The sequence below is a fragment of the Hemiscyllium ocellatum genome, chromosome 14, assembly GCF_020745735.1.
Source record: "Hemiscyllium ocellatum isolate sHemOce1 chromosome 14, sHemOce1.pat.X.cur, whole genome shotgun sequence".
NCBI lineage: Eukaryota > Metazoa > Chordata > Chondrichthyes > Orectolobiformes > Hemiscylliidae > Hemiscyllium > Hemiscyllium ocellatum.
The window spans coordinates 33796060-33808521 of NC_083414.1; the positions used below are offsets into that span (position 1 = coordinate 33796060).

The 12462-nt window shown below is 35.5% G+C and overlaps 1 protein-coding gene across 3 annotated transcripts in view; it reads right to left on the reverse strand.

The window, feature by feature from the left end:
* LOC132822339 (ERC protein 2) overlaps window positions 1-12462 on the reverse strand; it is an 820981-nt gene that overhangs the window by 311754 nt on the left and 496765 nt on the right. For all 3 annotated transcript variants that reach the window (XM_060835591.1, XM_060835589.1, XM_060835590.1), the window contains one exon: window positions 8002-8133. In XM_060835591.1, coding sequence (XP_060691574.1) covers window positions 8002-8133 — 132 coding nt within the window. The remainder of the gene's footprint in view (window positions 1-8001; window positions 8134-12462) is intronic.

The following is a 12462-nucleotide window of genomic DNA, read 5'->3' on the forward strand; positions in this document are numbered from 1 at the left end:
GGCAATGGATTCAAAGTGAGGTCTTGAAAGGAGAAGTATTGGTCACAATATCTTTGTGGACAGTTTTCTTGAAGCTTTGCAACTGACTGCAAAATTGTGAGCATTGGATTAAGCGCATACAGTGGGTGAAAATACGACTCAGTATAGCTTGTAACTATGGATTCCTTCTTTGTATGCATAGACTAATTTAATCTCTGAATGAGCATTAGTTATACTAAAAGTAACTTTACTCCTTGTGATATAGAGGACACTAAAAGGTCAGTCTTTCCATTGCTGATTGCTAGAACTTGAGCGTGCTGGAAGCTATATTGGACTCAGGTACAATTATGCATATGGTCAAATTTGGCATTTTCCCTTACCTAACCTTTCAGATTGTCTATAGATTAAAAAGTCAGATAATGTTCCACTACAGCTTCTGGTCTCAATTCAGCACTATTCACTGCACAGCAGGAGAAGGATTACCAAATATTAGATGGGTGTCAGTTTTTCTACACAGGAGATTTAGTGCTCCAGTGAAAGCCAAAAAATTCAGTGTGCATGAAACTGGCTGTTTCAATGCTGCAGATGCTGTGCTACCCAGCATCTATTGACAAATTAGTTCATTTAAATCACCTACATTTAAAAAACTTATCTAGCTCCCTGATTGAAGGTTTCAAGTATGGCACAATTAAAAGCTAGCCGCCATTTTTGTCAAGAATTTCAACAGTTAATTTTGAAGCAATTAACTTATAGAACAACATAACGTCAACATGACAAAACACTTGTGTTAGTATTACACTTTTATCACAGTAAAATGTTTCACCGTCGGAAGAAACAGGTGTGAGAAGCAATTGAAGAGGAGAGGGGTTTTGAAGAGGCTGAGTAGAGAAGTAACAGATTAAGGAGAGTTTTTCAGACTGGAGGGGGTCAAGAAGCCCAAAAGCTCTACCACCAGGTGGAGCTGGAAAGGGAAGGCACTTGATGTGCCCAACTTCAAAGAAGTGTAAAATCAGCAATAGCTTAACAGCTTATTCTCTCTGGAAAACACATTAAGGGGAGAAATGGGGTACAGAGAGCAAGGGAAGGGAGAGGTAAGTGATCTAACTGAAGAAGAATAAAATCAAGCCTAGGTGCTTTCCACTGAGTTTAGATCAAATATATATCTTATATTTGCACAAAATAGAAGGAGACTCAGACTGAGAAAGAACAATTCAGATCTTGCTTTATGATTTATACACTGAGTAAGATGACAGATGTCTGAGGAATGACAGAACTTTTCCTATTTAAGATTGAACATCAGTGCATATAGTCAGTTAAAGGACAGCAAAAATAGCCAAACATGTTTCAAAGGGAAGATCTCAAAATTGACAACCTAGGACTTACATGTTCATACTTCTGTTCTTCTCTTTATTCTGGAATAAGAGTCTGGAATAGTGAGGAACTTGAACACTGATGTACTGTAATGACTTTTTGAGAGGGAACTACACTCAGTCTGCTAAAACTTACTTCCTGTTATACTGATATAATTCTTTTAAAACAATTCAAACATAATCCTATCAATACCAAACAAGATGTATGTACACTTTTAAGCACAATGCCAATTACATAATTTAAAAACTTAAGTCTTAAGTTTGCAAACGCCAATTTTTTTATTCCAATGTACAGTTATTCCAGGAATTTACGAGCTGTATTGCAACTTAGCTGGCCATTAATGTCCACTTATACCACATTTTTAACCCCAGTAAAAAGAGATTATCTGAAACTGTTCTGTGATGCACATTTGTTTATGTAACATTGTGTGACTGGAATTATCAACCCACCCCCATTCGGAAGAATTTCCTGGAAAAGCTCACACAGCAACAAATTCCTCAGATCCTGCGCTGACATAGCTTTTATATTAAGTGCAAACTGTTCATGCGATACATTAATTATACAAATTGCCACTTATTTATTTTATTATAAGATAACATGGTTCCTTCTTGTCCTTTAGCTTACCTGCCGCGTTGAGCAACTTTTTTTTAATTTAAGTTTTGCCAAAAAGTAACGTTTAAGTGTCAAACTACCGCATTTTGCAAAGATTGCAAAGAAACAGGCAAGGTTACTTTTATGTGTATACAAGGATGAATCAAACCAAATTCACCTCATGAGAGATCATTTACTTTAACAGTCCTCTTATAAAACATAAGAAATTGGTAGTAAGAGTTCCAATGAAGAGCTAGATTTTAGACCAGGCAATTCTGTTGATTGGATCATTCTGCATAATGTCAGCAACACTAAGGTTAGCACTGAACTAAGTGGTGCAATACTGCTGAGCTGTTGAAAATGCTTTGGCTTTCATCTTAGTTATAAGAGGACAATAGAAAATCAGGATGAGTAAAGGAATAGGACAGAAGTTAATTATTGATGTCTTTGCTGAAACAACAACATTGCAAGTTTTAAACTTGATGTTAATATCGATGAATTTTGGCGTCGCTAAAGTTGTTTTACTTTACATGAAAGCCACCTGGACACTTCTGTACAAATAAATTCTGCAATATTAAATATTCTTTGATTATGATTGTGTCATGCTGGCAGAATGCATGTAACAGCTGCAAAATGGAGCTCTTGCCTGAGGTAGAATGATCATCCACACCTGTGTGTAAAATGAATGGATGCTGGTAGCGACTGAATTTACCTCATCCCACCACCCATCCCCCAACATAACTCCTCATGGATGTAAAACTTAGGATAGAGGTATAAACTTTAACTTCAAAATATCTAATAACCTAATGCATTCATTTATCAGCTATCTGATAAATTTGATTTGATTTTGTCGATCTCCTTTGTAAAATTTCCAACATTTAAATTTTGTCAGCAATTAATAAACTGAATTATCGCCAAAACATTTAATCAATCATGGACTAGATTATAAACAGCAGAAAGAAAGTGTTTTAAAAAAAAGCTTGCTTTTCATTGCAAGTTATGAGCTTCTGACAAATTCAGTGACACCTACATTTTGAAACAGATGATTCCTGAAAGTACAATTTCATTACCAGTAAAGGGAAACCACCAATCCTGTAACTCTTTCCAAGCAGCTAACCAGTCGTTAGGCTTATTAATCCAACAGCATAGTGCATAATATTCTGCACAACAAAATTTGGGGAAAACCTAATTTACCTTCAGCCAGTAAAAACACTGGCAATCTCTCACATGAAAAACCGAGGACACCTGATTTAGCAATGCTAACTGCACATAATAACTTCTTTAAAGTACTATCATAATCAGATATTGGTGGCAGAGGATAGTGCTGAAACATATCAATGAGTTAGCAAGTTTGTCAATTTGTAACTGTTCTAGAACTCCATGGCAGCTGCTCAGGAGATGTAGCAGTATGTACAGCACAGGCTCCATGACTTAAAGAAAAGTGCAAAGTTAAGCTTTTTAGAATAGCGAAAGCTTCACATTCTGTTAAAGTAGACAAGCCATTTAAATTGGACATGAAGCAGATGACTCAAAAAAAGAAAATGCATTTATGTAAAACTTTTAAGTTATCAGCTGTCCTAAAGCATTTCACAGCTTGTTCATTATTAAATAAGTCCAACATTAATATTAAAAAGAGAGGCAACAGTCAAAGCTCATGATACTTGACTGACAAATTCATGAAGAAAATGTAGCACATTTATGTGAGAATGAAGTTGGTTAAAGGAATGAAATGAGATAAATGTTAATGGATTTTGTTCCCCCAAACTAAAGGGATGCTAAATTCCATGGATCCAGTATTGGGGCATTGATTATCTCAACACACACAAAAATAAGCAATTTCAACTTTGACATCCAAGCACAATTTGAAATAATATAGATGATACAAAAGGTTGGACTCATATTTAACTGTGAAGATAATTGTAAGCAACTTCATGAAGACAAGCAAGTTAGTAGATTTGACTTATATGATACAAAAATACAGAATAATTCCAGCTGATAGATTTCAAAAATCTAAGTGTACTATACTCAAATTAGAAACATTTTCACATCATAAAGGTGGCCTTGGGTGTTCAGTCAAACATTTAAAAGTCAATATTATACATTATAAAACTGCTAAACTAGATGTGATATGAAATTCTACAAACAGGAGAGTAAAGCATAAACAAAGAATTAATGCCAATATTTTACAAATCAATGGCTTGTCCACAGTGAGTGTGTGACATTAAATTTTGAGTAGCTTACAATTCTGTCAAGGGCATGGAAAAGTCATAGAAGAGATTTACTATGATGGTATCATTGATTGGGAGGATAAGAAACTAGGGCTTTTTATATAAGATGGTTAAAAAGTGATCAGAAGCGATGTTCTAAATTAGGAAGTTCTGACAAGCCAAATCAAAAATACGAATTTCACTGATGATGGAATCAGTAATGTGAAGACAATAACTTAGGATAGTCATTTAAATCACAAAGGGAAATGTTAGAAGTTAATACAGAGGGAGTTGTTAGGACACCAGAAATGTTGTTGGAAACTGAATCAATAACTGTTTTTAAAATGGAAGCACACAATTATTTTAGTAGGTACAAAAGAAAGGAAATGCACAAAAGAAAATGGGACTGAGTACTTAACTTTAAGATGATGCAATATCTCTTGTCTGTATGGATATGAAGTCAACTGACACATTTAAAAATAAACTGATATTTCTTGAAAATGATGATTGAAAACTGGACAGAAATTAACAGCAGCACCTAATACAGTATAAGTAGAGGAAGAATCCAAACTCATGAGATACTCATGGATCTATGCTGAAGAAACTAGTGACAAAAATAAAATAGAAGAGAAGCTGTATATACTCCTCTCAGTGGCTGCCCCTTGCCATCACAGACTGAATAAGATTCAGTAATGTCTCAGAAGGTGTAAAACCTACAGCTTCTCCATTGGTCTATCTTGGCACTGATGTAAAGGCATGACTCCAGGATTAACTTTACTTTTTCACAAATCAATGCAACTTATATTTGTCATAAACATCTGACAGAATTTTACCTCCTTCCCCCAGATGGAAATTAAGCACTGCAAGGGGGTGGGGGGTAGAATGATTAAAAATGGGTAAGATTATAAAGTCTGCCTCCCCTATTAAAATCCAGGCACCCAGGAAAACACCCTGCTCACTGCAGACACATCAACAGTTTCCAATGCCAGTGGAGATATTCATCAACTATAATAATCGGCCCAAATTGTGTCACTGGGTCCAACTCAAATCAGGACAACAGTATGGAGGAATACCCCAGTCACTGCCCTCTAGGCCAAATCTGGCCAAAAAATGCCCTTGAAAAATAAATGTTTAAAAAGTCCTTTGGATTTCCTTGCAGAGTAGAAGCAAAAATGCCTCTCCTGCCACAGCCTCCTCATTCCACCAACTCAAATGGAAATGACAATTGCACATTTGAAAGAAGAGTCAGTTTGGACTCCAAGTATTAACTCTGTTTCACTCTCCACAGATGTTACCAGATCTGAATTTCACCAGCACTTTTTCATTTTATTTCAGATCTCAAGCATCGCGGTGTTTTGCCCCTACTTCACAGACAGTTGCATGCATTCTTAAGTCACCCATTGCACTTGATCAGCACATAAAGCAAATTTTGATATCTCCACCTCATTTCAGTTTGAACCATTTCACAAGTAAATGAGCAGAAAGAAAGTAAAATAATTAAAATGAATATTAAGTAAATGTCATTTTGATGAATGGTGCATCAATGGAGTGAAAGAAGTAGTAAGTCAAGTTTTACAGCAACTGGAAGAAATCAAATTAGTTAGTTAGAAATGCTGTTTAGAATCATACAGGTGCACAAAACACATCTTTTCCATTTGGATGAAGATCAATAAAAATGCATGAAGTGTATAAGTCAAAGAGGTCCGTGGAACACTAAATAAGGTTTGGTTCCCACAGCGGTGATCCTAATACACGCTGCACTTTGATCAAGATATCCATATAAATTACTTCAATAATCACAACATAAATCTGAAATGGTTAGTTTTAGAGAGGATGTGGAATTAAATATAGCTGAAATCAAGAAGAAAAACGTGTGATTACACAATGTAATCATACAATCACACATAATAAATGTAATAGTGGCTTAGATTTGAAAACAGAAATAGAATTACAAGGAAAAAGTATAGACAGAAATAAGAGATATATAAACTGTTCTTTCGTAGGTATCCAGCTGAATCACTTCAATAGCGTATACTGCAGGCCTCTGGTCATGAAATTCATAACGTCATTGCAATTTTAGCATACTGCATCAATCCAATAACTTCCCAAGAAATTGAATGGTTTGACAACATTATCAATTAGATCATGTGGCATAAGATGTTTGAATTTTCCTGATCTAATATTATTAACTTAAGTTTCACCGTTTTCCACATTTGATCAATTAAACCTCTTACAATCAGCACTTTCACTAGTAATCCAAGCTGGTCTTAGTAAAGACCACATCAAGAATCGTACTACATCATTTGGATGCTTAGCACATTTTAAGTAGTATTGGAGTAAGGTAAAAATCACTTTGCTTGGAAAGAAAATCAAAGAAGTGTTCATATAATAAGTACATTTCATCATGTAAAAATCATGAAAGCACACTAAACTGAACAGATGATTAGAGATACACCAACTTCACAACCTAAAGCTGGGTAACAGTAATATTTCCTTCATTGCGTTTATGTACAACTTATCCTTGTACAGCTTATGCTCTTTACTATGGCTCTGCAAAGTAAGAAGTGGAAGAAGAACTAGTGTGCTTCCAATTAAACCTGTTGGACTATAAACTGGTGTTGTATGATTTTTAACTTAGTGAATACTGTGACACTCCCAAGACACAGTAGCATTTAACTTGAAAAAGTTTCATTCTTCATCTACCTGGCTCCATGCTTACAATTCTTGCATGAAACCTAGCTGAAGGCTGCAGAGAATGAAAAATACAGGACATGAAAGAACTTTTATTATTAGGCTGTCAGGGAACAATCACTGGTTTGTGATGGATACAAGTGCGGCAACATTGAAGGAATGAGATCTCATGGAGACACACAAGGGCTATGTTTCAATGAGTCTGAGTTCAGGATACAACAATGGAGCAAATATGCAAACAATAATGAATATTTCAATGATGAGCGTGTGAGAACATGTAAAGATTATTGCAGTTCTAAAACAAAACGGCAATCTTTATGAAGCACTTTGGATATGAAGCATTTTGGCCAGCTGCTCAAATTAAGATATACTATAGGATTCAAACTAAAGATGAACAAAAGATGACATTTCCATGAGCTTGAAGGGATTCTGTATTTGGGTGGCAGAACATTTGTTCTCTCATAACCAAAGAATTGTTTCCCTCACTATGTTATCACCAATGGACTGGAAAACAGATCAGGCACATCCTTAATATGGTATTTATATGAGATGCAAACACCTCTAAGTTGCTATCATGTCCTATCATTTATTGAGCAAATATCAGTCCGTATTATTTGTATAGACATGAGACAGGATTTTAGAACTGAACTAAGCAGGGCAGTTTAGTAAAATGAAATTTAAAATACTTCATAAAAAGAAATCTAGCACTGCACATTCAATATTAGATTTTCAAAATCTTTGCACGATATCAAAAAAGGAACAACTAAGCTCAATTTCCAGAAGATGATTTAAAATATTTTCAAAATTAAGCTTTCATCTAACTAAAGTGTTTAATCAAAGTTATGTATACTCTAATTATGAGCTTTGGAATGGTCATAAATCAAAATACCACAGAACCTGAAACAACTAAACAGAAAATGCTTTAAACACTGAGCAAGGAGAGTCACATTGGTTGAGACAACACAAGCCACATTTGAGACTTCTCAGGAGCAAAAGATGTTGTATGTATTGAAAATTAATGAAGCAATCCTTTTTTATAAAAAAAAAGAAATTACACAATGGGAAGATATGAGAGGAGGGGGCGGATTTTAAGAGCCATTGAATGTCCCCTGACATTAAGCCACGAAGGGCAAAGAATGAAATCAAGTTCTCTCATGCAGACCTGTTTCTCTGCAGAAGATCTAGAAGCTTCTTCCTGGGCGAGAATCACCTCTCTCTCTGCAGTTATCTGCACACTCTCACGCAGGGCTTCTTCCAACTCCTCAATTCTCTCGTCTTTCTGTTGCACTGTTTCCTGGGAAAAAGCAGGAAAACTATGGAATATTACTCCAATGGTTAACTGCAAAAGATTGTTAGTAGGTTCTCCAAACAGTTTTCATTATGCAACTCTACTCAGAATAAAATAACAGGATCAAGTCTGAAATGATTAAAAAATGAAGGTAAATTATCAAAATCCATCAACAATTTTTTTGTACATATTAAAAACAGAACTGGTCAGTGCTCTGCCCAAAATTTTCACATTTCTATTGCTCATCTGTAAATGTAAGATGAGTACAAAGGTAAACCTGCAATTAAAAAGGTTAAGAGAGGGCCACTTCAGTCTAAAGTACAGAACTGTTCGCTTACAGGCTAGACATTGAAAAATAGTGCACTTAAGACGAAAGTTAATCAAATCATGAAACGGGAAGGATCTGTAGACTTCTAATTTTTGAAAATGGCCCTTTTCACAACTATAAGTGAAAACAAAACAAAAACAAATAAAAGATACATAAGCTGTTGTTGGAACTGGCTGGTCACACAGGGACACTGTGTATTGCCGATTCAACATACAAATTGAATTTGACAGCAGGCTAGCAATTTAATTTACTAAAATCAACAGTGAATGTGTTATCCATCTCAGTATGAAGGGCCAATTTTAAACCCATATGTGGAACCTGACATTGGTAGTATTTTCAGAGTGTTGTAGCACATTATAGAGAAACAAATACAGGCTTCACAATGGGCTGTTTTTAACTGAGATTTTCAAGTGTAATAAAAAAGTGAACAACAAAAGCAGATATATTATGTAAACTTGGAAACTACAATGCTAATGAGTACTAAGAAAGCTATGCAATCATGTTTTTCAAATCACAATAAATGATATGATGGGGCAGTGATGGACTTTAAGAATGGTATCCTTTCAGCTTCAGTTCGTTTTATACTTAGCAAAAATATTTGTTGTGAAAACAAAATTCATTATTCAGATTATATGAACATGTCCATCTAAACCTTATTATGTATTATCCTATTCAATTCGACATTCAAAGAATGTATCATGTCGTTTTAAATTACTCTTAACAAAATATACATTTTTACGAAGTAGTCTTCTGCCTGATGCTTAAGTACTTGCAATCACAAAAAGTGCATACTGCCTGAAATTTAACCATTGTGTTCACATCAGCTCTTGGCCGGACCAATCCATGATAATTTCCACTAGGCTACTTTCCTCCCCATAGCCCTCCTTTAGTTTTATCAGTAACTCAAGTCTTCCATCACTTTGCGAGTATTTTAAATTGATGACCCATCTTTACTGACTTCAGAAAAGTCACCTATTTGCCCCACGAAAATCTATCGTCATTTAAAAAGTCTTCATTAAATTTCTTCTCAACTTCTCACTGCAATGTAACGGTGTCAGATTTCATCTTCTGAATCTACATTCTCTTCAAAACATCTGTACATTCTTTTTAATGTGACATAACCATTGTCTTTCAACAAATGTATTATTCCTCATCATCTTTATGTTTTATCCACTAGATTTGAAATTCAAATTATTATTGGGCATTTACATGGCCAATACTTAGACCAGCACAATTAAGGATTTCAATCCCTCAGTCTCCATTTATCCTCTCAAAATCATTATCTGAGCACTAAATTGCATTTACTGTTCTATTTCTATTAATCTCATGATCTCAATGTTTTACGATTATGTTGTTTTTCATAATCAGCAGTTTTAAATAATATGTTGAATTTGTCCAAATCAAAATTGTCAATATCCAGAATTGCGAACCATGGGGATGTCAAACTTCCAATTTATCAATTCAAGTCATGATCTCTGCTTATTTTTTGCCTGAAGCCACCTTTCTATCCATGTTGCTACATTTAATCTTACACCATATAACTAAGGAAATATTTTACTGAAAATCAATTAAAAACAGATCTACATCTACTGCGTTACCTTTATCTGTCAATCCCATCTTCAACATAACTTACTCAAAAGTTAAATTGCCATTCATATTGAAATAAATTATGTAAACCAATTGCATTTTTAAATGATTACAGGATATCCTAAATTGAAGAATTTATTCAGATTTTGTTGTCCTCATGTGCTCAAAACAAACATTTTACTAGTTAACATTCATGTTTTAGCTCAAAACAAGAAAAAAATTACTCATGATGAATCAATTGAAAATAAAGTTGTACCCAAGTTAAAACTTAGTCCAAACCATATTATACTTAATTGATTCAATTAATAGTACCATATCATTGTTGATTGTTTAATCTAGCAAATTTGTTTGTGTGGCTATTTCAGCAATTTTAAAGTGAATCCACAGTAAAACCATGGTAATAGAGTGAATCATGATTTTTACAGCAGCATGTCCTCCTTATATAGTGGATGTGAAAACTTATATATTATTTATCAAAATGTCATCATGTTGAAATACTGCAAAGAATTTCAATGCAATATATGTTATCATGCTTAATAAAAACTGAAAGGATTTCCTAACACATACTTTTACACAAAACAGCACCACTGTAATTTAATAATTGAAGTCTCTGCAGTAATAGAGGGCTATGAGTTATAGCCACACTCTGATTTGCAACATTACTGATGTTGCAATAAAAGGTTCTCCACCCCCTCCACACTAAAGGTGTTAGATCAATATAAACTTGAATATGTTATTATGAATTGCCAGATTAATGTTAAAACAATGTTTGGAAGCATGGTTGAGTCAAAGGAACTTGTTAAACACATCTATGTTCTCAGCGAAGTAAGATGATGGTTGCCAGAAACACGGCATATATTCCCAATACTCGAGGGCTCTTACAATTCAGGGACTATACATTGCTGGGATTTCATTAGCCATAATCTAGGTCAATCTTGTTTACATCATTGGCAAGGAAACCAGAATTCCAAATTCAAAATACTAATTGCATTTGGTATGTATTCCTTTATTGGTCAGAGCATTGAGTATAGGAGTTAGGTGTTTAGGTTTTTGATGTACAGGACATTGGTTAGGCCACTTTTGGAATACAGTGTGCATTTCTGGTCTCCCTGCTATAGGAAAGATGTTGTGAAACTTGAATGGGTTCAAAAAAGATTTACAAGGCTGTTGCCCAGGGTTAAAGATTTGAGCTATAGGGAGAGGCTGAATATACTGTGGCTGTTTTTCCCAGAGTGTTGGAGGCTGAGGGGTAACCTTATATACAGGTTTATAAAATCATGAGGGGCGCAGATAGGGTAAATAGACAAGGTCTTTTCCCAGAACTAGAGGGCATAGGTTTAGGGCGAGAGGGGAAAGATATAAAAGGAACCTAATGGGCAATTGTTTCACACAGAGGGTGGTGCGTGTATAGGATGAACTGCCAGAGGAAGTGGTGGAGGCTGGTATTATTAAACATTTAAAAGGCATCCGGATGATTATATGAATATGAAGCATTTACAGGGATATGGACCATCTGCTAGCAAATGGGACTAGATTAATTTAGTATATCCGGCTGGTGTGGAAGAGTTGAACTAAAGGGTCTGTTTCTGTGCTGTACATCTCTATGACTATAAATTGTGACTATAACATTGTAAACGTAACTATATTCAACGTTTGAAATGAATTCTCAGTTTTTCAAACCTACATACTGACTTCAATTTTACTGTCAACACTGGAATAATTTGAATTGGACTTGGGTTATGACCAATGATGCACTCAGTATAATTTGCAAGAATACCAAGCAGAAACCAACATTTATGCTGTATAACAGGACTGATTTGTTGGCTACTCAAGTCTGATCGGTAGAGGCATTGCCAGGCAAATGCATCAGAGAATGGTGACTGACAGTTAATTGTAAAGCTTTGTTTAAATTGTAAACCTGACAGTTTGACTCTGATTGGTTAATATACTACTCTAAGAATGAATCAAAGAACAGTCATCACCTATTTTGTTGATTTGGATCAGGCTCTGTGCACGTACTTGTTCAAGCATGTGCTGGTTGGCCAGTCAGTACCAGCTTGTAATGATCAAGGTTGTTTTATACAATTAGGAGATAGTGAGGACTGCAGATGCTGGTGATCAGAGCCATGAAGTGTGGCACTGGAAAAGTGCAGCAGGTCAGACAGCATCCGAGGAGCAGGACAGTCTATGTTTCGAGCATAAGCTCTTCATCAGGAATGTGAGGGGGGCCCAAGGAGGCTGAGAGATAAATGCGAGATGGTGGTGCTGGGGGGAGGGAGTGGGGGAAGGTAGCTAGGAATGCGATAGGTGGATGAAGGTGGGGAGGTGATGGTGATAGGTCCACGTGGAGGATGGAGCAGATAATAGAAAGGAAGATGGACAGGTAGGACAGTTCAAGAGGGCAGTGCTGAATTGGAGGA